The sequence below is a fragment of the Varanus komodoensis genome, unplaced genomic scaffold (genome assembly GCF_004798865.1).
Source record: "Varanus komodoensis strain SLA01 unplaced genomic scaffold, ASM479886v1 scaffold7_1, whole genome shotgun sequence".
In the NCBI taxonomy this organism is placed as follows: Eukaryota; Metazoa; Chordata; class Lepidosauria; order Squamata; family Varanidae; genus Varanus; species Varanus komodoensis.
Window position 1 is genome coordinate 9876873 of NW_025336479.1, and position 27865 is coordinate 9904737.

The following is a 27865-nucleotide window of genomic DNA, read 5'->3' on the forward strand; positions in this document are numbered from 1 at the left end:
TTCTATGCAGAAATTTACAGGATTGCCAAAGGGTGAAGCTGAGACAGCTGGTCTCTGTCAGCTCTAGGATGTAGCCTTTCCAATCAACCATTCCTGTCTGTTGTTTCAATGCTTCCAGAGATGTCCTTCCAGGTCCATCTTAATCTAGGTGCTTCCTATATGATCCACAGGGCAGCCCAGTTCTCAGGCTTCCATGGTCCTACAGCAAGAGGGGTTTCTTACTCTGCCTCACCTTTCTCTGGTCCCTGAGAGTCACACTCTGGAGCTCAGCATGATGAATGGGCTTTGAGAGAAGGAACTGAAATGTTTCCAAATGGCTGGAAAGCATGGCAAGAAGAGAAGTCTTCTGCTGAGTGGGATGCAGTACTAGAGCCAGATCTGAGTGCTTTGGAAAGATGCAGATGCTTTGCTGTATCTTTCCAGGAATCCCTTGGGTAAGCCCAAAGTGATGCAGGCAGCTACCAGATACAGCCTTTTAGCTGGCAAAATTCATCTGTAATTAAATCACCTTGATTAATTGGCTCTCTCATCAATGTAAATTACCCTAGCTCCTAGGAAGAAAGATGTTGAGCCTCCCCTGTCATTGTTGCCTTGAGTTCCAGTGATGTCATCAGGCTTGCATGTACCTCATCTCTTTGCCACAAGAGGGAGTTAAAAATCTGGGGTACTGAATGTCTTTATAAGTACATGATCTCCCTGAGATGTACACTACTTGTTGGAAGTGACTCAGATACTTGTTTTGGAATGCCATATTGCTCTGTGCTCTTCTTCTTCTTCCCTTTACCTTCTGCCTGTCCAAGCAGGCCTGATATATGTTAACGCATTAACATGCCCATGGTGCCACTGCAGCTCTCTGAATCCAGTTGCACTGCTCCACCCTGCAGTCGTGGGCCAGGCAAAGACTGGCTTCTTAAGACAGGGACTTAGAAAAAGAAATGAAATATTAAACTTCGAGCAGTTTCAGGAAGTGTATCTGCTGCCTGATCATTTTCAAATTGACAATGGGCGACTTCCAGGGTTAATGGTACTGCCCTACACCAGGTAGGTTCCTTAGTGCGGTAAGAGGGCATCCTGTGTGATGGAAGCAATGAGAAGGCAGGGGGTGAAATCACTTGGGTGTGGTGCATGCACATACTTAGATTACCAGAAAGCTTGTTCCAGTTCCTATGGCAGCATCCATGCAAAAGGTGGCTATCTCTGTCCCCCAAATTAAAAGGAATGTGGAGATTAAGGAGCACTGCCATTGGAGTGCACATGCATATGTCTACAGGATTGTCAGCTAACCTGAAAAAGGCCTCCTCTGATGCTCCACAGAAATTAAGCAGGAGAAGCTTTCACAGTATGGGAAGAGTTAAGATCTGCAAAGCAAGCTGCTGCTAAAGGCATAACTAGAGCAGGCAGTTTGACAGTCCTATATCTCTGCCCCTTTCCAGTTTTGTAAAATTTCTAGTCCCCACACCTCCCCAGAGCAGCAAATCTTAAACATCCAGGAAGATGGCCCAATTCCCCAGTGCTGCAAATGTAAATACTTCTGTTGTTAATTTTGAGCAGTGTGATGCATCATTGCCTGTGTGTGTAATTTAGAATCTCAGCAGCCTGAGACACCTTGGGCAGTAAACCATTAAGCAGGTGAAATATGGAGCACAGTTTGGCTACAGAAGCCTACATTCAGATGGGCTCGTTTTGTTCAGATCATTTGTTAAGGTTTAAGCCTATCTGTGGGGCACTTGAAATGCTTTTAGTCCTAGTACTAGAAAAAAAAAGCATACGGGCCGAGGAATAAGAAGCAACCTGATGGATTGGACCAAAGTCCATCTGATCCAGGGCTAAGAGCCACGGCTAGACCAGTCCTCTCTGCATTTGTCCACCTTCTTCATAAGCCTTCTAAGTTAGTGGTCACTGCCACATCTTGCGCCTAGGGAGTGACACACCTCTAGTGATTTGTGTGGACAGTAGATAGGAGATTGTAAAGAGAGTTGGTTGGCTACCCCTCTCCTAGAACAGGAGCAGGCAACCTCTGACCGGTGGGCATAATCTTTATGATCATTATTGTATAATTACTTTGTATTTTGTATCTTGTGTAATCATCATCATCATCATCGTTTTGCTCACAGGGCTGGCCAGTTTGGCCCGTGTTGGACACCATCAGCAACCCTCTCCCTGCCTCCTACAAGACCCTCCCACTCCCCACACTGCACCCTTGGCCTGGAGCAAGCAGTCACTGCTGGAGATAACAGTGGCTGGACTTGGGCTATCTATGTGATATGTCTGTTTGGCACACCATATAATGGTGCCTCCATAATGCACAGAGGGAATTCTGGGAGGGCCTAGCAGGATATCTTTATTTGCTGCTGCTGCTACTGCTACTTCTACTCTGAGCATTTACTGGTTTCTGTAAACAAACCAAAGTAAAAACAAACCCTGTCTTAAACTTACAGTCTGAGAATTTATGAAAAGGCATTTGAATGTCCTGAGCTGGGATTTCTCCTTCGTCCATTCAAGAGCCACAGACCCTTTTCCTTGCAAAACATCTTTTATTGACCAAAAAGCACAAAACACCCAGAAAGAATCTGAGCATGCACTGAGCAGTTTGTTGAGCCCAATCTAGTAATCACCCCCAGGAACTCTCCTTAGGAGCATGTCTGGGCCCCATCCCTTTGGGAGGGACCTTCTGAAAACGATCACACCCTCTCCCTGTGTGCTGATCCTCTGACTGAGCTGCACTCTTCTGCTGATGCCACATTAAGTGATCAAGAGCTGGGGTCACCGCATCTGTCTGAGAAACTGCCGTTCCAAGTCCCCTCTTGCCAACTGTACATCTTGGTTATTTCCAGAGACTGCCTGCTCAACTGGGGAGTTTAGCCTTGAGATAAGTGTTTCTGCTTCTCTCATCTCAATGTCTTAACCTGGCCCCCATTCCCAGCCCGCCCGGGTTCTACTTCACATTCTGATTCCTCTACAGTCCAATCAGCAGTCCTTGAGAATGATCACCCAAAGCATCCATCTTTCTCACCCCCAACAGTGAGGGGGAAGCAGGAGAAAAAGGTAGTTTGTGGAGGCTCAGCCCAGGGGAACTGGCATCCCAATGTCCTGTCCGTGTTTCTTTTTCCTGCTTCATGCATCCCCTCCTGCTGTTCCCTGTGAAAGGCACATGTGCTCTGTCCTCCTTTGCCTCTGACCTCTGCATGATTATGCTGTACAGTCCAGGCAGGAGCAAGAGTTAACTTCCTGATGCTGTCAGTAATTTCTGCATAGGCTTACGTAATAGTACTTTAAGTCAGCATAAATATGTGTGCTGGAGTCAATGATACCCTTCAGTTTGAATTAAGACTCTGCGTTTGTGTGTTTTGAAAAATGCTGTGGATGTGGCCGCTGTCCCCCTGGTCTCCAAAACCACAATAACATGACAGCATATGGAAGGCTGTATAGACCTGCTCCATCCTTTCTCATTGAGCACAAAAGTCCCTTCTCAAGCTGACACATGCCTTGGTTTGTAATCAGACAGAGCTCCTGTGCACAGGAAGCAGCTGAGACACCACAAAGAAAAATATAGAACATCCTGTACTGTGCATTTGGCAACAGCTCTGTAATGTTCATTGTATCCTTGTTGCATGGAGCCAAGGCTGGGATAATCCCTTCTGTTTCTCTCCTTCATAGGGTGACAAGAAGCAAAGAGGGACAAGGTGCCAGCAATTTTAACAGCTATGCAGAGTCAGGAATTTCAGCAGGTGCAGCTTCTCTCACTCCTGTATATCAAGCACCTGCCGATGTTCCCTAATTGGCATCATTTTTCTAGGATTTAAAACCTGAATTCACACATGTACCAGAAAGCATGGAAAATAGGAGTCAAGGCACTGCCTTAACCCCTGTACCACAGAAGCAACCACCACCTTGTGTGTGGTGTTGTGTGTTGGGCGGGCGTACCGCTGGGCTGCTTTGCCCTGCTCCTTCAGTCCTTCCTTTGTCTTGTGCAGAGCCCTGAACTGTTGGTCAGTGCTGTATTTCAATCAGTCACTGCCTTTCACATGGCCCTTCTTCAGGAGGCTGCAGGACTGTGTTCTAGATGATGGGCTGTTGCTTTTCTTGGCCCTGTGATGGGAAATGAGGACAGGAACAAAGTCTTACACTTCCCTTTGTCATTGTGCATCATGGCTGCTTCCAGCCCAATAGCTACAAGCACTAAGACATCCTTGCTCTTCTCCTCTGGGCTACCAGCTTCCCACACTATTGGAAGACCTTGTGCTTCTTCTGTGTATAAATGCTTCTGTGTTTTGCTCATACTGGTGCCCTTCCTCTTCCATCTTTTTAAACATGCATGCCCTTTGTTATGGCTCATTACATATTCACTGCACAGCCCCTTGCAGGGGGCATCATTTTTAACACTCATTTATTCATTTTTAATTAATCTAAGCTAACTGTTTGGAAGCACTGAAAATGGGGTGGGGGAAATGTAATTGGAATAAATGAATGAAAAGCAGGCAGGGACAGGATCTCTCTTCAGCAAAGTAATCCACTCACAGTGATCTACTCACTCGTCAACACTTCTCTGCAGCTCCAGCTATTCCATACGTGGGAGTTATTAACTCTCCCAGTCTTTTGTTTCTTTATTTCCCCCCTCCCACGCAAACACACTTTTTGGCACCTCCTTTTTTTGAGCAGTTACTTTGCTTCAGCGGATGAGCACAAATTCCCCTGATAGTTTGAAGATGAATCCTGTGAAGGCAGCTGCATGGTGTGGAGTAAATGGGATACTGGTGTAGGTACCCCTTTTGCTGCATCTCTGAGGAGTTCCTAAAAAAATAAAAAATAAAAATAGAGAGACATACAGCAGGCAGGCAGAGATGTTGGGAAATATTTCCAGAAATGTAACGGTTGTACTGTAAATGGCAAAGATGTTTGTTGAGATATCGAGACTTAGCCATAATTGCAGGGGAAATGTGCACAACTAGAGTAACTGCTGTAGTTCTGAAAAGGGGTTGCAAAATATGGAAGGCACCAATAGCTTTGCTATTGGATTGGCTGGAGACTCAGGAAAGTGTTGCAAGTCAACACTGACAAGCAACAGTTCATTGCTTAAATCAGTGGATCGCAATGCAAAGGCGAAGATATTGTCCCCTCCCTGGTGGTCTACTCCACCATTTTTCCCATTTGTGATGCTTCTGAATTGGACGGTTGGATCTCTCCTTTCTCTTGCTATTATTTTCTCCCTAGTCCTTCACAACTGTGTTCAGCTTAGCCTATCTGCAGTCTCATCTTGCCAATATTCTTTTATGTTACCTAGTCGACTTCAGCACTCCTTTTGACAGCTGTGACATGCAAGGCAATTGACAAGGCTACACATACTGGAGAGGCAAAAGTGCACTCTTGCACACTTGTAAAAGAATGAGTGGGAAAATAAAAACTGTTGTGAATACAATTGCAAACTTCTGGAGCACCGGGTGAAAAAGAGGTGTCAAATGAAAAGGAGCAGTGATCAGAACGGCGGGGGTGTGCGGATGAGGAAGGAGATGAGGCAAGACAGGTTCTCCCACAGAGGGGTGTGGGATGTGTGGCACAGCCAGCTGGACCACTGAGTAGCAGCAGGAGGAGAACAAGCCACGGAAGCCTGATTGTCTGTTGGGTGCGCCGTGGATTGTTCTGTGTGGCATTTGCAGGGTGGCTTCAAATGATGTGCAAACCCACCCGCTGTTAGCTACTCCCAGTTATTTTAATGAGATGTCACAGCTTGTTATAATTGTATTTCTTAATGCTATGTTTTATTGTATTTCATCATAATTTCATCTTGTAAACTGCTTTGTGATCTTTTAAAAAGTGAAAAGCAGGATGGAAATATTCTGAAATAAATTTAAAAATAACTTAATTGTAAGTAAAAAGAGTAAGATGACCTTTCTGGTCAGTAGCATTAATCACATTGCTTAAATTGTGGTGAATGAAAGAGACCACCGTAGAAGTATTTGAGTAGCATTTTGCTATCATTTTAATTTAAAAAATGTTTAAAAAGTATTTTAACATTCCTTAGAAGACAGATTAAAAGAAAATGGATGATAGAAGGACGACCTCCCCCCACCACAAAGGTTATGCTTACTGTATGCTCGGCTGCCTGCTGCTGCGGAATTTCCCATGGGCAGCTCTGTGGCTGCTGTATGGGCAGAACCCTGTGCTTCAGGGGGCCCTTCCTATGGCATCATGTTCACCTGCCATAAAGGTATGGCCCACACCAAAGCCATGCTGCTTTAAAAAGAGGGAAGAATGTTGTTAAAGCCATCCAGATTGCAAACCTTTTCCATTATCAAAAAAAGAAGTCGTACTTCCCATGGTTAGAGAAAAGTAAAATGGAACCAGGATTGGGAAACATGGAAGGATTACAAATGGATGGCAACTTCATGTGGATGCCCAGTACAATGTTGATGAATAAGACACGATAAATAGTGTGCTAAGGTCTCATTTATGGGGATGATCATTGCCAGACAATATCATACAGTATTAAGTACTATATCAACCCCACCTTTTAATTTTACTTCCAGATTATTTCAGAAAAGAAGCATAGGGTCATGAATGATTCCATGCTGAAGCATTACTAAATGGTCCCTTAGTTACCACTTTATTAGTCTTTCCCTATTCTGGGTGGGGTTTCAACCACTTATTTCTAAAGAAATTGTTCATAACTGTTTATCTGCTATTATTGTAGTTGTGATATCATGTATTTATTAAATTAATAAGTAATTGCTTTGTTATTAGGCCATCCCCAAAAAAGGAACTGAATAATTAAGGACTAGTTAAGAGGAAATTCAGTAATGCTGCATCCAAATTGAAGAAGTAATATAAGGAACAGAGGTTTTATTGTTGATTTTATTGTGTTATTGTCAATTTACAATGTGATTTCTAGTCTTTACCATCTTGGGCATTTTTAATGGAAAAGTGGGGCATAAATGTAGTAGGGAAATAATAAATAAGATGGAAGTTGTTAGCACTGATTAAAGGAACAGTACTCCTGAAAAGCTTCAGTGTTTGCTAGTGGAGGGGATGAGATTGAGGGGGAGGGGTACGATGTCACAAACCATATCCACAAAAAGATATCAGAAAACAGTGGGGTGCAAATCACATCATCTGAATCCTCTGTACAAACTGAGTGAAATGGCAAATTTAGACTAAATGTAATCCTGGGGATATTTACTCAGAAATAACCCAGGGAGTTTAATGGTGCTTAAGGACAACCAACCAACCTGGTATAACCAGGTACAACTCCGCATGGGAATAATGGGACTTACAGTACAAGAAAAGGGAACACTAGCATACCTTAATGACTTATCCATGGGTCTCAACTCTTAAATGCTTTCCTAAGGAAGGTTTAACAGAACTTGCTTTTGTTTTGTGTTGTGCCTTTAAATTGTGCCTTCAGAATTCATCCTAAGGTTGTGCTCTAATTCTAATTTCTGCCTGAAAAGCAGTTCCATACACAAACATTGATAACCTACTTACCTACTTTTAGCACAGGCTCCCTGGGACAAACACTGCAACCATCCCCAAACAATTTCTGCTTAGGACTTTCTAGCTAATGTTTAAAATTCCATTTTCTTAGACCTGCAACATTTGACCTTGCTCCAATTCTGCACAAGTAGTGTGATAACCTTTTCCCTTGCTGCTGAGAAATAACATTACTCAGGGATTAGCTATGCTTGTTTGCTATTCGCTTTAAAGGGAGTGGGGGGTGATTGCAAATTTTCACACTGGATCATGTAGTCCCACTGTCATAGTGGCAGGATAATATGTCACTAAGTAATTGTTTGAAATACAATACAGTTAAAATGTTTCCAAAAAGAAGCTGCTCCTGACCACCAGTGATCTCATGATGAGCAGAAGTGCATGCAGTGGCTTCACAGGACTGAGAACTTGAGTCACAGTTGATCTTGCCATTTCTGGCTTGGCCTGTTGGTGGTGGAAATCACATTTTTTGCAGTTGCCAGGATACTGTGAGCTGCGTACTGAGGGAACAGGGTTATCCATTGCTAGGTAAAATGTATTCAGTTCATCTTTACAATCAGCAGCAAGCAGCCAGGCACAAAACATATTCCCTAAATTTGGGGTCTTTGATTCCATGTGAAGTTCAGCTCAGATACTGTTAAAAAGAGCTCCTTAATCACCTTGCTTCCTGGCTGTCTCTTGGTCTTGCATTCACAGTCACAATTTGAAGCATAAGGAGATGGAGTTCATGAAAGTCTCATCTCTGTAATAACCTTCCCTCATCTCTGATCTAGCACAGAAGAGGTTCTCTTCCAGTTGTACCTTTTTGATGAAAAACCTTTTTCTCCTGGCTCATAGTAACTCAGTGTTCAATGGAAGTGATGGGAAGCCTTTTCTTCTCTTGGAAAGTCATTAAAAATGTAGGAGCAACTCTAGAGTTTATTAACATTTAATTGGACACTTTGGCACAAATTTGGTTAAGGAAAACCTTACAAAAGGACCAAACCTGACAAAGGCATTTAAGCTAATTGGACTGGCATTCTTATGGCTAGAATTGTCACACAGATGAACCATGTAAAATGCTATTTATGAATGGAAATTGCTCTGCTGCCTTCCTTAAAAGCCTTGGGCACAATGTTTTCTGGAAATTGTAGAAATGCCCCAAGGAAAAGGTCTTAAAATAACAGAAAGAAGATCCGGATTAATTAGTGCAACATTTCAACTCTGTCCACCAACTTGTCATTCCTTTTCTAGACAGATTTGTTTGTTTCCTTATAATAATATTTAGACACCAGCTTTCAAGTTTAAAACCTTCCTGGGCAACATAGAAAATCATAAAAACATGAATTACAATACAAAGGATACCGGCAGCATGAAAATGAAAACACTCCATAAAATAAAAGCAAATGGCATTAGCATAAAAGGTTCATGGTGTTTACAAACCAGTTAAATGACATTCTGGAAGGTACTGGAAATTTGAAAAGAAAATCCTTACTTGATGATGCTCAGAGGACATCTGGAAAGCTTCCCTCAGAAGGACATGCATGGTGCCACAATTGAGAAGTCAGTATCTGCTTCAGGAAGTGATGGGCCCGGAGGAATGCAGTCTGCTGGTTGAGAATTTCATTTGTGATACAGGTCCTGTTCACAGTCCTGAACAAGAACACCAGCAGAAGCACTTTTTTTCTGAGATTTGTTTGCAAATTCCTGAATTCGTGATCACGTTAAAGAGTGCACTTTGAAATGCTCATTTTTAATTTAAAAAATGCATGTTTTCATGCTTTAGTATATGAGGGAAGGTGAGCACTTTTGAAAAACGCACATAGAAATGCACACTTTTCCTCCCCAGATGAATGAAAAAAATAGTTTAAGAACTGAACTAGGAGAAAAACAAAATTAACCTTAAAGTGATTTTTGGATAATGGTTGGTTCTTTCATCCCCACCTAACATAACATACCTGAGAGCAGAAAGCCTTTGTTTAGTATGTTCTACTGTAATCCACTGTGTGGTCATAACTAGAGCTCAGATCACAGCTCTGAGCTTAAAACTATTCTTCATATATGGTTGGACCAAATTCCCTCCCTATTTTAGGGAGATTCATTTCAGTGAATTTTACTCAAGGAACCCACCTGAATATCACTCTACTGAGGCCATTCTGGATGAAGGTGGTCATTCCTTTATGGTACGGGTAGGCAGCAGGCAAATTTTCTGATATTTTGAAGGTAAACTCCTCTAAGCCCTTTCTAGCATGGATAATGGTCAGCAATGAAGTAGAAACTTCTTGGAGATCTACCTTCTGACCACTCCTGTTCTAGCATTTATTCAAGAGGAGAAAAGCTGCTACCATTTCCATTGCAAAACAGACAGCAACAGTGAGGATGCTTTGCCCTGGATCCACTTTCCCATTTCAAGATGAAAATTCCCTACAAGACTTTCAACTCCATCTTAATGAGCATTAAAGTTGTGTGGCAAAGTTTTTCCTGGACTGTATGACATTTGTGGCAGGCAATCAGTATCTGAAGGCATCTCATGGGGATGCCCCTTCATGCAGAGAGATAGTATGTTGGAAAGGCAAGTAGTCCTCTGATGTCCTATGTTCTGGAAGAATTCTTTTGAAGTGGCATTTAGAGATGCAATCCTCCCTCTGCTAGATATATGGAAATCCAGATGGTTCTGGAAAGAAAAACTTGTATTGTGTGGTATTACTATGCAAGTACAGGACCTCTAACTATTCCTCCACTAGACCCAATTTTTCTCCCCTGCTAGCACAATCCTATATATGTCAACTCAGAAGAAAGCCCCCTTGATTTCAATTACTCTTGCTTTCAGGTAAGTGGGCATACATTTCTATTGAATGTCCACATTGGGGCGTTACTGAATAAACATGCTACTTGAGAATCTGACAAGCACAAGAGATCTGGGGAAAGCGTTTTTTCCCCTCCCTTTTAATTTATAATGTAAAGTTTTATGAAAAATGCCTGAGAGGAGGCATGAAATCTCAGATCTTTTTAGCAAGTGTTCAAAGGTGGAAGCAGTAAAATTGGGTTGTAAAATTTTGATGGTATACTATTGTATACTTACCATCATCACCACCACCATCATTACTCTCTACCTATTAAAGATTCTAGTCTGGTTGAAACTAAGCAAATGTCTTTTTTGTCACCATCATTTCTGGGGTCCAAGCCATTGATTTACAGGGAGCATCAAACAGTTATATACCCCTGAAAGCTAGTACTTGGATGGCACTGTTATTTCCTCCTGATTCAATATATTTCCTATGTATTATCTATTATCCTCTGAATTCCACAACAAGGCTCATATGGGTCAGGGGGTTTATGTCTGGGATAGGAGATAATAATATAGGGGTAATCGGAACTGGGATGAGGGATCAGCAAATCAATCCCCAATACTGCTGTAGGTGTGCTCTGTGGCCTTGAGTAGCACATTCTCCTGAGAATAAGTCCCATTGCATCAGTGCAGCTTACTTGACACCAGATGTGCATAGGGTCACATTGCTACTCCATCTCCTTCAATTCTAGAGTGCCCTCACTCTGCATTTTTCCAGGATGCTCTGACAAAGTTTGTCCCATTGGCTGGGGTAGCTTCCCCAAAACTGGCGCCCTCCAGATTTTTCTACTACAGTTGCCAAGATTTTGACCATTATGAATACTGGCTGGGGCTGTTTAGAGTTGAACCATATAAAATCTGGAGGGCATCCGGCGAGGATTGCATTTGCTCAATATTGGAAAAGTGAGGAGCTGCCCACCGATGGATTGATTCTAAGAAAGATCTTGGACTGTGCAGTAATGGATGGACTAGCTTTATCGTTGAAGGAGAAAGAGGATACTGATTTCTATCGAACTTGCGACTCTTTTTATAATTGGCTGGAGAAACGGGACTTGGTGTAAATTTAGAGATTTTTTCAAACTATGATAAATTAACTGGAATTCGATATTAGAATGTTAAAAAATATGTAGTAGGAGGTTGACCCGGTGAATCCAATGTTAATGTTTGTGATGTTTGATGGGTTTTTTTTAGTCTTAGTTTAAAAATTTTAATTATTTTTATATATGTGTGTGTGTGTGTGTGTGTATAAAATAAAATCTGGAGGGCATCTACTTGGAGAGGCTGAGCTGGAGAGTCTTGGAAGGGCATGTAATGCAGAATGAAAAGGGGAACAGAGCAATTTAGAGAATGGGGTGGGACAAATGAGAGGAGAGGAGTCTGATTGGTGGAACCTTCAGGGCAGATAAAAAGAAGTCCATCTTCACATAGCTCCTACTAAAACAGTACAAGTCACTTCTGTAAGATGCAGTGGTGGTCATCAACTTGTATGGCTTGACAAGGCGGTTGGACAGATATACAGAACAGAATAAATGTGCCATGTGCTGCCTCTCGAGCACAAACCTCACTTCCTCATGAGGTTTGTGCTCGAGAGCGACCTCTCTCTCTGTAAGGGTGCGGACCCGATTGTGTGGGTCTGCCCCCGGAGCCGGATGGATCCGGACGGATTCCTGAAGGCCCTGGGGGAGTTTCTGGCTGACAAGACTGGTGCTCCTGTCGAGGCTCTGGTCGAACTGTGGAACGGGGAGATGACCAGGGCTGTTGACACGATCACTCTTAAGCGTATTCTCCTGCCGGGCAGAGCCCACTCTTCCCCTTGGTATACACCTGAATTGCGGGCAGTGAAGCAGGCTGGGAGACAGCTATAGCATAGGTGGAGGATATCACGGGATGAATCTGACCGAACACACTTAAGAGCCCATTATTGGGCCTATGCTGTGGCGGTGAGGGCGGCGAAAAAGAAATTTTTCTCCGTTTCCATTGCTTCCTCAAAATGCTGTCTGGCGGAGCTTTTTCAAGTGGTACAAGGGCTGGTCCGTCCTGGCCCTAAGAAAGATTTGGTCCCACCCTCGAAGGCCTGCTGTGACGACTTTGCCAAGCATTTCAGGGAGAAAATCGCTCAGAATCGTCACGAGCTAGACTTTACTAGTGATTCAGAGGCTTCTGGGGAGATACCAATGTCGCCATCTGGTCCAAAATTAATGGATGAATTTCAGTTATTGCGGCCTGATGATGTGGACAAGGTGCTTGGACGAGTACGTCCCACCACTTGCCTATTGGACCCTTGCCCATCTTGGTTAATAAACAATGCCAAGCATGGGATTGGGATCTGGATCTTGGAAGTGGTTAACGCTTCTCTGAGGGAGGGTCGGGTACCTGCCCCTTTAAAGGAGGCGGTAGTCTGACCGGTCCTGAAGAAAGCATCACTGGATCCAGAGATGGCCACTAATTATAGACCAGTGGCCAACATCCCGTTTCTGGGCAAGGTGTTGGAGCGGGTGGTGGCGGGACAACTCCAAGCACTCTTGGATGAAACTGATTATCTGGACCCATTTCAGTCCGGCTTCAGACCCAGGTATGGTACTGAATCTGCCTTGGTCGCCCTGTACAATGACCTGTGCAGGGAGAAGGACAGGGGGAGTGCGTCCCTGTTGGTTCTCCTGGACCTCTCAGCGGCTTTCGATACCATCAACCATGGTATCCTTCTGGATAGGCTAGCGGGATTGGGGGTCGGAGGCACTGCTTTGCAGTGGTTCCACTCCTATCTCAATGGCCAATTCCAGAAGGTGGTGCTGGGGGACTATGGCTCTGCACCATGGCAGCTATGCCATGGAGTACCGCAGGGATCCATTTTGTCCCCTTTGCTGTTTAACGTCTACATGAAACCGCTGGGAGAGGTCATCAGGAGGTGTGGGCTGTGGAATCATCAGTATGCTGATGATACCCAGCTCTACCTCTCATTCTCCACCAATCCAGGTGAGGCAGTGGCTGTGCTGAACTGGTGCCTGGCCGAGGTACTGGGCTGGATGAGGGCCAATAAATTGAAGCTCAATCCAGACAAGACGGAGGTCCTGTTGGTTGGCGGATCGGACTTCAGGGAGGGTGAATTGAACCTAGTCCTGAATGGGGTTGCACTCCCTCTTAGGGACAAGGTCCGCAGCTTGGGAGTACTCCTCGACCCAGAGCTTTCACTGGAAGCTCAGGTGACAGCAGTGGCGAGGAGTGCTTTCTTTCAGCTTCGGCTAATCCATCAGCTGCGCCCCTACCTGGAGAATGACTGCCTGGTGACAGTGACACACGCGTTGGTGACTTCCTGCCTTGACTTCTGTAACGCGCTCTACGTGGGGCTGTCCTTGAAGACGGTCCGGATACTTCAATTGGTTCAAAATATAGCTGCCAGGCTGCTGACGGGGACTGGACGTTATGTTCACATGACTCCAGTCCTCCATCAGCTTCACTGGCTTCCCATTGAAGTCCAGGCCCAATTCAAGGTGTTGGTGATGACCTATAAAGCCCTTAACGGCTTGGGTCCTGGTTACCTAAAGGAGCACTTACGTCCATATATGCCCGCCCGCCCCTTGAGATCAACGGGAGAGGCCTTTCTCCGGGAACCCTCTGTGAAGGAAATTAGGAGGGTAAGTACTCAGAGGAGGGCTTTCTCTGTGGTGGCGCCCAATCTATGGAATGCGCTCCCCAGAGAGGTCCGCCTGGCGCCGTCGTTATTTGTTTTTCGGTGCCAGGCGAAGACCTTTTTATTCAAATGTTATTTTAATTGTTAATATTATTTATTCATTTTATTCTTTGGCCAGGGTGACTTAATTTATATTGTTAATTTATATTGTTTTATTGAATTCTATTTATTTATGGTTGTGAGCCGCCCCGAGGCTTCGGCGAATGGGGCGGCGTAGAAGTCCCCCCCAAATAAATAAATAAATAAATAAATAAAAATACCTCCAGTATCAGGAGTGGTATGCCTGTGTCCACCAGATGCTGAGGATCATGGGCAGGAGGGCACTGTTGCACTCATTTATTTATTTATTAAGTTTCTACCCCACCCATTAGCTAGGATGACTCTGTGGACCACTTACAAAGTATAATAGGAACAACATACACAATATAACAAGTAAAATTAAGTTATATATACTATAACAATAAAATAACAGCAGTAAAACATGAGAAACCCCCACAAGAAAACCTCACAATAACCACCATTCAGTTAAACCAAAGGAACAGTAGCACTAAGATAGAAATAAATATCATACAAAATATCTTTAAAATTACTTTATTAAAATACTGGGTAAATTAAAAGATCTTTCCCTGGTACTGAAAGGAGTAGAGAGAGGGTGCCAGATAAACTTCTTTGGGGAGCTGTTTCCAGAGTTGGGGTGCCACTATCAAAATGGCTGTTCTCCTCCTAGCCACCCTTTTCGTTTCCTTCAGAGGGGGCTCTCTAAGGACCTCAAATGACAATCTGAGGGTCTGGGTAGGCAGTTATGGGAAGAAGTGCTCTTTTTGATAACCAGGCCCCGAAGCCATTCAGGACTTAAATATTAATAGCAACACTTTGAATTGAGCTTGGATTTCAGCTGGTAATCAGTGGAGTTGATAGAGGACTGGCATTTTATGTTCATATTGGCCTGTTCTCGACAGCAGCCTCACTGCTCTATTCTGAACCAGTTGACATTTCCAGACCATCTTCAAAGGCAGCCTCACATAGAGTGTTACAATAATCCAGGCGAGAGGTTACCAGAGCATGGATTATTGTTGCTAGGTTCTGTCTGTCCAGATATGGTCACAGTTGTTAAATCAGCTTAAGCTGATAAAAGGTTCTCTGGGCTTTCAAATCCATTTGAAATTCCAGTGATAATTCAGGGTCCAGGAGCACCCCGAAACTACAAAACTTATTCTTTAAAGGTAGTGACCCCATCCAGGATAGGTGTAATGTCACCCATCTGGACAGAAGATCCCCCCACCAACAGCACCTCTGTCTTATCTGGATTAAGTTCCAGTTTATTGGTCCTCTCCAATCCATTATCAAGCCCAGACCCTGATTCAGAATGGCCACTGCCATTAGATGAAAAAGAGAGGTAGAGCTGAGTGTCATCAGCATACTCATGGCATCTCAGCCCAAACCTCCAGATAACCACCCCCAGCGGTTTCATGTGAATGTTGAAAAGCAAGGAGCATAACTGCCATGGCACAGAACAATAACCCCCAGCACCAACTTCTGGAATTGGCCGGTCAAGTAGGAGGGGGACCACTGCACAGCAGTGCCTCCAGCTCCCAACCCAGCCAGCCTATCCAGAAGGATATCTTCCTCAATGGGATTGAAAGCCACTGAGAGGTCCAATATTCATGCATGGCCTGAATTGGCAGCTGGTTAGCCACCCTTGGTCTGATCCAGCAGGGCTCTTATCAGTTATGAAGTAAGGAGCAAATCAGGGCACATGAGCATAGTAGAGTATGGAGTATATGTAAAAGACATGGATAGAGAAGCAGAAGAGAACAGGACAGTGGTTTACATGACGGTGTGCATTCATACAAAAGTAAAAATGCACAGTTGCAACCATATATGCTTCCATCTTTTTGGAGGATCAAGCTCAGTAGGCATCTCACAGATTCATCAGAATTCTCTGATAACTGTTGCATCACAAAAATCCAAAGTGATAGTGGATGTTGAACAGGATACATGCATTATGCATGTGCAATATTATTCATAAATGTCTGTTTATGTTGCTGTTGTTGTTTTAAATAGTTTCTAGCCCTCAGAGTTGTAAAGTAGGACGGCATGGGGGTGAAGGAGAGATGGAAAAGGCCTGCTGAAAGATTGGAAACCTAATATAAAGGGGCTTTCAGTGGGATCTGTGTCATATGTAATTTGTTTGTCTTGCTTACAGACTCTGTCTCTTTCTATTTGCGTCATCCTGACATGCTAGACTGTTCACTCTTCACCATTCCAAGCCTTGCAACAATATTCTGAATTTTGTGACATGTTCCATTGTATCAAGTAGAATGCAGATTTGCAAATTTGAATAAACTGAGTACAGAATTTTGATAACTTTGTTGAAGAATTTAAACTAGAACTCAGGGTATAACTACCCCTAGTGTTGTTAAGTTCTGATTATTTTTAAAGCCTCATGGGTGCTTCCTGCATGGATTGTGGCCTCCATATTGGAGCCAGGGTAGAACTGGTTGTGTCTGTGTCACACCCAGTAATGTGAAATTTCACACACAAACACACACACCAGTAGCAAAACTAGCAGAAGCAGCAGCTTCCAAGCTGGAGGCAATTGGCAGCCCCCCCTCTCCCCCCAGGCCAGGAGGAACAAGCAGAGCAAGTCACACAGGGCTCACAGCTAGGTGGTCTCTAGAGGGACATTGTATGGAGAGAGTTCCAGCTTTTGCCAAATGAACCCTGATTAAAGCTGAATCACCACTCAGTCGTTTATTCTGCTGGGCTTCCTGGTATTCATGAGAATGAAGAAATAACAGCAGATCCTGGGTCTAAGGTCCCTAGTCCTGATGGAGATTCCTGAATGCTTGCCAGTAGGTGCCTCTGCTGCTACTGGATTTTTAAGTTGGCCCTCATTTCTTTTTTCAGAACAAATCACAGTGCTTCCTGGATCTCACTTCAGCACATATCCTGCCTAATCTCTGCACCCTGTGCTAATTTACACTCTCCATGTATAGCAAAGGCAAAGCAGAACAATGATGTTAAAGCAGACTGGAAATCAGTCCCTGCAGGAGAGAAAGCTGAAGTGTCCAGCCTTCTCCAGGCAGAGCATTTTCCCCAAGCTGAGGTCATCCTTGATAGTCAGCTATGATAGTCATTTTGCCTGGAAGCCCCTCTGCACTTGAAATGCCCTTCCTTAGCCCTGGGGATTAGTTTCCCCAAGGCTGTGAGCTGCAGCTGTTCCTCTAAGGTAGCTGTGCTTGACTGATAGGTCAGATAGATGCTCCCTCCATTCCTGGGGCATGCATATAGCCCACATCTCCTTGGAACTGCTTCTACTAAATACTTTGTTCCACGCCACTCAAATTGTCCAAATTATGGGGAAAAAACAAATTTTCTCATACATCTACAGCTCCCCCCCACAGACAAACAAGTGATTTTTTTTTTCCTTCTGTGGTAGCTTCAAGTTCAGCCTCTTTATGTACAAATCTAACTTGAAATTTAAGTACCCAAAGAGCACAGTGTTTTATAATCTGTGTTTAGGAATAACATTTCTGAAAGGTGGGTAGCAGCAATTTAGTTCAGCTCTAATAATTCCATTATTTCTGAGCTGGGAATATAATTGACATTTGTAACCACATTTGTTCCTTATGCAATTTACGGGGGGGGGGGGGGGGGGTTGCCGCCAAGTGCTTCCCTTTTAAGCTGAAATGCCCTGAAGATCTTGGCTTTTATTGCATGGTGAGCAAAAGACTCATCCAGTCAAGGTTGATCCAGCCTGTGACTAGAAAGAAGTCTTTCCCCTGTGATATAATTCTATCCCTTGAAGGATAGCAGAAAGATCTATGGGGCAAGCTCTTCCCTTCCCAGTGTGACTCTACTGCCTTCCAGAACATCCTGGTTTTGTGTGTGTGTGTGTGGGGGGGGGGTTGGAGTTTTGAAATGACTGGAGAAAAAAAAAAAAGAATGGAATTGATCTCAGGAGAACCAGCCGTGGCATTGGAGCCAGCCCAGTTGCGAGTAATATGATAAGACCCAGGAGATGCAACCTCAGTCAAGTAGTACTGTAGAAAATCATTTACTCCCAGTAGACACATTAAAGGAACTGGGCAGCTACAGCTGAGTTGGAAGAAGACACTGCTAGTCTATTTAAAAACAATAATACTTAACTCTCATTAGAGTGCAGCTTTACATGCCCTATACTTAGGACTGACCTAATTTCCATACAGAAGGAAGATGTGCTATTCACAGGTCTGAATGTTCATATGCTAAAAATCCACATGTTAACCAGCAGGCCAATGGTCCACAGCTGATGAGCAAGTACAAGCCATTCTCCATCCTCATTAGTATGCAGGTGTTTGAGTGTGTAAGAGTGAAAGAGAGGGAAACGAAACATATGCAACTGTCTAAATAGGACTACTACATACAGGCCCAGTGCCAGGAGTCAGCAAGGCCAGGCAGGACCTGGGCTCCGAAGGGCCCACACCTGCTGAGCCCTAAGGCCTTCCACCCACCTGCCAGCACCCATCCCCAAGAGAGCCACATCCACAGGAGAAAGTGGTGGGCACAGCTGTTCAGAAAGACCCAGATGCCTCCATCTGATGGGTCGCCTCATCACAGTGAGGCACTGAGAAGGCAGGATAGGTTGCCTTTTAGAGCATGTCAGAAGTTTGCGGATGGGCAGCTACTCAAGAGGCATCCTGGGAGATGGCCCACGGCACAGACCAGGGCCTGGTGCTCAGGAAGGGTCCCATCAAGGCCAGGCATTTGATGGTGGGTGGCAGTGAATGGAGGGGCCTGGTGGCCCCATCCGCACAGATGAGGGGAGGGGGAGGGGGAGGGGGAGAGGGAATGGGCAGTTGTCAACATTGCAATCATATATATGTCCTGTTCCAAATACTTTGATTCCTCAATGCTGGGCAATTCATGGGGTTGGGAAGACTTGAAAACTGCGAGGAAATAGGCCGAGAATTTCCTATTTTTATGTGGGGGTGGGGGCAGAGCCTCTTTCTTCCTTTTAAAAGACAGGTGATGGTCAAGGAGTCCTCCCTCCCTATCCTTTAAAACTGCCCCATACACTTGCAGCAGCATGGGACTTCCTACAGAGAGGCCCAGCAGCTCTTCCTGAATGCCTGTGAGAGCACATGGTCCCATGGTCTCATGGGAGTTCCAGAAGGGCTGCCAGGCCAAAACCATTTGTGTGTGGGGGAGCCTCAGAGTGCCGAGAGAATGCATAGGGCCCCTTTAACGCTCAAAAATAGACAAAAAGATCCCCTCGCCCACCTCCTACCCTCCCGCAGTGGAAATCTTTTTCAAAATTATCCCCCTTCCTGTAAATGTGGCAGCAAAACTTGCCTCTTTTTCAGGGAGAGAAATATTTTGTAAGAGATTGGGGGACATGTGCTAAAACATGGATGCTCTTCTAGTTCTGTGTTTCTCTTGGGCCTTTTCAGGGAAAGTGCTTATTTATCAATAATTTTACTCTGAAGGAAGCAATAGCCAAGGAGTAGGTAGGTAACTATAAAATCTCTACAGCGGCCTCCCCCAGCCTCAAGTCCTCTAGATTTGTTCAAACATAATTTCCCTGATTCCCCAGCCGCCTAGGCTAGCTGAGGGGTTATGGGAGTTGAAGTCCAACACACCAGATTGGAAAGGCTGCACTAGGCCAGCTCCTCATGTACCAGCCAACAACACCTCTTCTCCAGTAGGAATATGATTTTTGCTCACGTGCCTATTGCAAGTGATGTTTCACAATCACCCCTGAGAGTCTTGGGGCAAAGGAATGAGAAGAGCTGGCTGGTTTGTCTCTAGTATTCCTCTTCTGTTCTGTTCCTTGATTTGACCTCCAACTCAAGTGGTTTCTTAGGCAAGCAAGGAGACAGAAGCCACACCACAGTAACTGCTTGAAGTAGGGATTCAGTGAAACACTCCTCATCCACTTCCACACTAAGCCCCACAGCTCCAGTATCAAATATGCTCCAGTCTTGCAGGTGGCATCCTGTAGTGGTCAGCATTTGGTGGCCTCTGAACCAAATGTGCTCCTGGAGAAGGTTCCCTTCCTCTCATTTCTAAACCAAAGGTGAAATTGCCATGGCTGCAGTACTGGGCAGGCTATGGAGAGGCATGGGGTAGGGCTGTGGCCAAGCTTTCCCCCACCCCACTTTGCATAGGGCCTTCTGGGAAAACCTGTGGTGCTCTGGTGTTCTAAAGCTTGTTTCCCATTCTTAATCCAAATAATCCAATCTACGGAGTGCTCAGAGAAGATGATCAAACTACAAAAAGAGCGTATGAATCTTCTGGCATAAGGATTCAGCACAAGGATTGCCTGTGGAATAGTCTAAGTCTGAGGAGCCCAGTGAACCTAACCATTATCTTTGCCACTACTTTCTAAATGCATATTTAGTGCCAACACTTGGGTAGGCACACAGCAGAAAAAGAGATGTAGAACTTTGCCAATAAACTCTGACCGGGGAAAGGTCCAGAACTGATGCATGAGGCACAGCACTGGGGAAGTGACACTTGACACACATGTGACTGGGATAGGCTGAGAAACCGTATTGTGCTGATCCCTTTCTGTTCCACAGGCACTGTGTTCTGCTGTGCTGTAGCCTCCTATTTCCATTTTTGCTCAGAAACAGGGTTGTGGATATTGGTGAACTGGTGGTGGATGGGGGTGAATTGCATAAGGTGATGTGTTGTTTGTTGTCTTTCCTTGGCAGGTCACTATGGGAAGGATATTTATCGAAGTGGAGGTCCAGATTTCCATAATTTCATCTCCTCTGGGTTTGTCACGTTAGGAAGAGGACACAGCAAGGGTACAGTGGAAACCATTTTTTGCTAAATAGAAAAGATGTGTTTGAATACAGTCTCTCACTTGGAAGCTTGGCTATGTGTGACAACAGATAATGGTATTGGTATGGAAGATCATAGGTTGGTGCTGGAACATAGAGCTGCAAGTTCCATAAAGTGCCAGTTGTGGCCTCTTAAATCCTGCCAAGGGAGGGATAACGTGAGTGCCTGAGGGAGGTTATGGAATGGCCGGAGCACAGCCATCAGGTGCCATTGGCAGTCTGATGCAGCTCCGTGTTTTCCTGGGTTCATGGATGCAAACTGCCTGCCTTGCCACCATTTGCCAAGGAAGCATGGTGTGATGCCACCATGGGATGCAAAGGTGGCACCATTCCGGAAGTGGGATGCTGCTGTGTCAGCATGGTGCATACCACTTATACATGTACCAAATGAACAAATGCTTATGTCGAACACAGCTTGGAACAAATGCCAATAATTATCGGCAAATCTAATGGGAACATCTCTTACACAAACCCCACTAGGGAAAAATAGGAATTCCACAGGAGGGCAAAAGGTTCACAGCTCCCAATGTTACAGTACATTCATAGGTATGTTTTTAAACCAGCCCAAGTATAGCTGGGGGTGGGGTTTGTCCCTGTTCCTTCTGTTCAGCTCAAGAGGAAGTTCTCTGATGCTTTGCAAAGGGCTTCACTGGTCAGATTGACTGGGGGCTTCAAGAATTTTGTTTACATTTTGCCTTGCCTTGCCTTGCCTGCCTTTGCTTTTCTTTCCCCTAGAACATGTTGCTTGGCCCTCAGGCATGAGTCACCTAGAGAAATTTGCTTCTTGGGTACCTTCTGTGGTTCACTTGCACTGTGCTTGTGGCGTGCTGGAGTCTAGATTGCATAAGCAGATCTTTAGGGTGCCAGTGGATTCATGACCCTGCCACACAGCAGGTCTCGGAACTAGATGGCCTTTTGATCTCCTCTAGCATTTCACTCCTGTCATTTCAGTGGGATTTCCGCAAGAGATGCTCCTCTTAGATTGTGTCATAAGGTTACTGCTCATGTTATTCATGCTTTCTATTGAATTTGCATCAGCATATTCAGTATGACAGGAGTGCACTGTATTGAGATATATTTCCTCCCACCCCAATATTGTAAGTAATTTTTTAAAGTAATCTCCTTAAGGGTCATATATTTTTGTGTGTCTACTTGGTCTGTGAGAAATATAAAGAGAGAGATATATATGCACATAGATATAATATATTGTACAAATCTGAAAACATGTCAGTATCCATATCCTGCACTGTGTATGCTCTGTGTAACATAATTTGTATGTAGTGCAATGCTGAATGTGCTGATGCGGTAATGTGAAATAGCAAATGATACATGCCATACCATCTAGAGTCATGGCGACCCTCACAACTAACATTCAAAAGCTTCTTGTTACCAGAACCTTGATGGCTTTTCCTTGAATCACTTGGTTGCCTATTTGGGTGGGTTTCTAATCCAATCTGATGTGACTTCCTGCTTTGAACTTTCTTGTGCACATTCCGTTGCCTTCAGACTGTTGAAGAGTGAGTTAACCTTCTTGAAAGACTTGAGGGGTGAGAGGGGCTCGGCCACTCACGGGTTCCAGGTTAGCTGATGATCAAGTCTTCTCCAGGGTCCACCTCACTCTGTTGCACATTAGCACATTGATGGTGGACTGTACTGCTGGGCAGGCACAAACCTCACTGTCAATCTAACGTTGTTTCCTGCTGACTCACTGTGAGATTGTTGTACATTTATATTATAGATGTATATGGAGATACCATTTCTATAGAAACAATGTATTGTATGTGGAGACGTATTGTTTAGTATGTCCATCCTTGTTGCTGTTGTTTTCATGGATGCTCACCATTCACAAGTTGTACAAAAAAGAGCTTCTTTTTCTGACTTTTCTTGCTGTTCAATCCAATGGAAGAAACCCTTTCTCTACATGTGTCGTCCAAAGCAGTCTGAGTTCTGTCGAACTGTCACAGAAAAATCAATATATGTTTGTGTATTGTCTTTGTTTTATGTGTTCAAATAAAGTTTGCTGAGGTGAAGGCAGTACCCGTAGGACTGTGCTCTCCTGTGGGGCAGGGTGATACGCAGAAGGAAGCAGAGGAGTGCAGCACAAAGCCGAGAGGGAAGTGGAGAAAACATTGGATAAAGAGCCAACCTTCAGAAAATCGACTTGCATAAACTTCCTTTCAGCCTACAATTGCAAGGGTTCCACTGAGTTTGCAGCCAAGGATGGGAGACAGTTCAGGCAGGGCTAGAAAGCACAAAGTGGGCATCCTAAGAGACATTGCAGAAAACTAGAGGAAAACTCCTAAAAGCATCTTTTCTTATGTCCCAGGCATTTCAGTTGGTTTCCAACAGAGCCAGTGGTTAGAATGCTGGACTCAGGAGATATGTGATCAAGTCCCCGCTCCACCATGAAGCTCATTGGGTGACTTTGGACCAGTCATGGACTCTCAGCCTAACCTACCTCACAGGGTTGTTGTTGTGAGGATAAAACAGAGTGGAGAACCTTGCAACCCACCTTGGATTCCTTGCAAGACAAAGAAAAGTAGGGCATAAATGCAATCATAATATTATTGTTGTGATTCCTGCTACACCTGCAGGACCTTTGCTTAGAAATACAGGCCTGGTTGATGGGGCAGGAAGGCAGCATGAAAATGAAGCCAAAAAGAAAACAGAAATGCTGCTAATCCCATGCAAGAGAAGAAAGGGTTGAATGGGCTTTGCTGTCTAGCTTTGTCAAGTGTTGCCAACTCTCGCTGTTTAATGAGGAGCCTTTCTACAATTGACTTTTCCCCAGAATGATGAATCTTTAGCAACAATGTAATTAATTACAGGTATTCTTTCCAAACTTTATTAGTTAAAGAAAGGTAACTTTCAGGTCCTGTTGGTCAATGAATAGGGGTTAAAAGATATCATCCAAAGATGTGCCAGTTTTATGTTGAGATCCTCCACAAGGCTAAATGTGTTTTCTATGAAGAAAGCCCATTCCTTTCAGTAGTCCGCTCTTCCAAGTAAATAGGCTTCGGGCTGCAGCCTAAATCTAACAATACCTTCTTTATTATTCTGGAGGTTAGGTTCCTAGGCATTTTTGCTGTGAGACTTGGCAAAGCTGTGTGCATTTGCTGTGGCAGGTTTACGTGCTGTGTCTAGTTCAGCTGCCCTTTGTGGATGTGATTGAGCTGTTTGAATGTTTGTGAGTAAGCAGTACTGTTTCTGCGAGCTTCCTGGACATGCTTGGTCAGCTGCTGGTAAAAGAAAATGCTGGACTAGGTGGGTGCCTTTGACCTGACCAGAAGATCACTTCTTATGTTCTCAACAATACTTTATGTATATAATTTTTCAAAGCCACTTGCAAGGAAAGATGTACCACTGAGTTTAAAAAATGCATATCCTGGCCCACTGGTGAATGCTGCTCTTTGCATGTACTGCATAACCGCCATAACAGCATGTGTAAGCGCTGCCCTGCTTATTTGATTTCACTGCTCTTGGTGCTGTAATTCCAAACGAGGTTGGCCATCATGTAGTATTAGCTCTCATATCTTAGTATTGTTATCCATCGATATGGATTCACCCCAGCAAACTAACTGCATCTTCAGAAATAAGCTACTGTCCTTGCAGTTGCCTGATATAACTACCTCTGGAGAAATGCAGCTTCATGTTTGGCTTTATCTCAAGTGGGCTCCACTTAGCATGAATTTACTGCATTTAGTAGTGTGTTAGTTGGAGCTGAACGTCTCTGATTCTGCATTTACTATTTCCTTACCGTAGGATGCAGGTGCTTCCCCCCCTCACCTGTGGTATAGTTGTGCTCTAAGGGATGGCAGAGTAGCCATTTAACACAGTGATTCTTCAGAGAAGGAAACAGGGATTCATGACATGGTAAATACCAAGGATACCAAACAGATGAATTGAGAGCTTTGACATTTCACAAGTTCCTGAGCCAGGGTGATTTATGTTTCTGGTATGACACTCTGCTGGATGAGTCATCCCAGCCTGACATTTCAGGCTGTAAAATCATTGCAAAGTATATCACCAAACCATGGATTGGGAATGTGCTGTTGTTCCAGTGAACTCAGTCAGAGAGCTCTCAGCCATAGGCCACCTGGTGATGCAGGGTTTCCCTGCATCTGAGTCCACCTCTCAGCAGCTGAAATGAGGGGATAGTGAATGCGCAAACTGATTGCATAAGAAAAACATGCTGTGCATGATGTTCAGCTACTTTATTCCATCTGCTTGCATTGCTTCCATTCCCCAGAGACTGTGCAGTACCAAAGAATATCCATTTAAGGCTGATGTAGTGGAGATCACACTGCTCTTATCATGTATGTCTGGAGGAAGAATAAACACATTAATTCATAGGGTGACTGCCTGTATATAAACTGTTTTCTCAGTTTTCAAATAAAGCCTTCTTATTTCTAACTCTTAGGCTAGGCTCAGACATAGCAGCAATACAGGGGCACTATCTGAATGAACCTGGCTCAGTCCCAGGCGCTCTCTCTCCCCATCTTCCTCTTTCATATACTTCAGCAGGAGAGTGAACTCTTTCGTTTTTCAGCAAATCATAGTTCCTTATGATGCCCAAACTTGGGGGTCTATACGAGTTTATTTAACTATGTTTCATAAGAAAATAGATTCTGAAACATATCTTGGCTTGTTCTCACTAATTATAGTTTGAGCTAACTCGAGTTTTCCATTGTTCAGGTATCACAGTGAACTTGTAGTTGTGTTCCTACTAAGGTGAGTGAGTAAGGGGGGGGGGATGCACTTGTTCATTCAAATAGCAGGAAGTCACAGCTCCTTGTTAGGCCTTTCTTGACTATTGGAAACTAGGTGAACAAATATCCTACATTATATCATATTGGGGTGAAGTTCATAGGTATTCACAGATTCAGAAATTCCATTGCTCACTATGTTTAAGTATACTAGAGATCTACAGCTTCTGTCCAATGGGATTAAAGGCGCCAATGAAGCAACAGTATCACTATTACAGGCTAGAAGTTACTTAAAAAGAAAAAAACAAGAAACAAAACAGGCTTGATTACTAGATTGGTTCTGAGTTTGTGGAACTACACTGAGCCTGCCCAGTTTGTGAAGTCCTGCACTGAACACAGCCCATAGCCATACAATGTGGTCTGCCATATGTTGTGTTGTTGCTGTTAGATGCTGTCAAGTCATCCCCAACTTACGGCAACCTTATGAATGAACACCCTACAAAATATCCTGTCTAAACACTGCTAAGACCATGTTAACTCAAGGCTGTGCTTGCTTTATGGAAACAATCACCTCATAGTTGGTTTTCCTGTGCTTTTACTTTGGCTTTCTCTAGCATGATTGCCTTCTCCAGACAGTCTTGCTTTCTCACGACATGCCCAAAGTACTGCAGCCTCAGTTTCATCACCTTTGTGCCTGTAAGCTAATAGCATAAAACAAGAGGTTTATCAAGCTCTGGAGGAATGCTTTACCAGGTTGGTGGGCCATGTTTAGCTTTGTAGATCACAATTTATACATGAACTGCAGCTGTCCATTCATAAGCACAAACTGGTCTGAAATCTCAGAAGTGTAAACTTAAGATTCAAGAGGGTTCCTTTTCTCCCCCATGTTCTTTCAGTCCCCCCCCCCCACCCATTTGTATATCATAGATGCAAGTGTTCTGTGTTCCAAGCAACTGACCCATCCTTTAAGCATTTGTCTAACATGGCAGATCACTTACAGAGATTTTGTATTTTCTTTCTTCTTGACACTTAAACTTAGTTCCTTAATTTGACACAGTGAAGGTTTGTGTAATTGGGAAGCAGGGTTGCCATTAAGTTTCTCAGTTTGGAAGCATCAGATAAAAATAATGCAAGAGCACAATATATTGCCAAGGCTGTTTCCTGGTGATTCATACAAAATGAGAGAGAGTATTTTGCCTTAGAATGTATTGTCAGTTGAAACACTCAACTCTCCTCAAGTCTGTAAGAAGGCTTCATTTCCTACCATTCCTTCCCTTTACTCTAATTTGATACAAGCTGATGCTCCCCCATGTAGCCCTTCTGAAGACAATTTTCTCTCTCTGCCCCTTCCACCTAAAATTTCCCTCAGAGAATATTAGAGCTGAGGCCCCACCCAGGCAACTTTTTAAAAATGCCCTGTCCCAGGGTGGTGTCAGAGATCTTGTCTTACCACCACTCACCTCAGAAGAGTCTAAAAGTGGTTTATTATACATCTGCAGTAGAAGGGCTTGAATAGGTGTTCACAGTCTTTCCAAAGGGGAACAGGATTTCTCAAGCAACATTTTTTGCAACATGAGGAAGATATATTACAAATCATGTTTTATAATGAAACAAGTTCTTCTTAAAAATGTATCTCATGCACTTTTAAGCATGTGTAGAAAAATCAGTCATGAAGTTTTCTCGCGTTCTGACTTTTCCTGCTTAGTGTAGCAATAGCAGTGCAGGGTTCTCACAAGTATTAACACAAACATTATATTTAAGTCCTTAACTATTCAGCAACAGCTCCTTGCTCTCAGAGAAATCCTGGATATTCCAGAAGCCCGTTACCTGACTGGGCAGCCGTGCCATGTTGGCAAAATGAAGAGGGCAGTATTAAGTGCCATGAGAGGGTTTTGGAGGAGACTTGCAGAATATAGAGTCTTATTATGACAATTTTATTGTGTGTATATTTTTGAAACTCTTTTGTAAGCTGATTTGTGCATTTAATGGAAAATATGGATTAAAAAGACCATCATGTTCATGATCATGATAATGTCAAATGGAAGTAGAAAATAGGCAAAGAGAAGGGAGGGAGATGAAGGAAGCCAAGAAAATGAGAGGTTGAGACAGGAAAGGAGATGGATGACATTCTAATTCCCATATCTCACATGTTGTGTAGTGACCTCTGCTCCACTGAAACAGAAGGGAACAAGCAAGATAGAGTCCAAGTGAAGAATTGCATTAGACATTACATTTAATTTTGGAACGTTTGTATTTTTGCCTACATGCTTATCTTTGCAATACATATCATATTATTTTCACCATGTGGTGGTTAATTTGGTGGATTACA

The 27865-nt window shown here is 43.8% G+C and overlaps 1 protein-coding gene across 4 annotated transcripts in view; it reads left to right on the forward strand.

The window, feature by feature from the left end:
* Positions 1-27865, forward strand: part of SHISA6 (shisa family member 6) — a 298466-nt gene that overhangs the window by 36368 nt on the left and 234233 nt on the right. For all 4 annotated transcript variants that reach the window (XM_044453713.1, XM_044453712.1, XM_044453714.1 and 1 more), the window contains exon 4: positions 20699-20794. In XM_044453713.1, coding sequence (XP_044309648.1) covers positions 20699-20794 — 96 coding nt within the window. The remainder of the gene's footprint in view (positions 1-20698; positions 20795-27865) is intronic.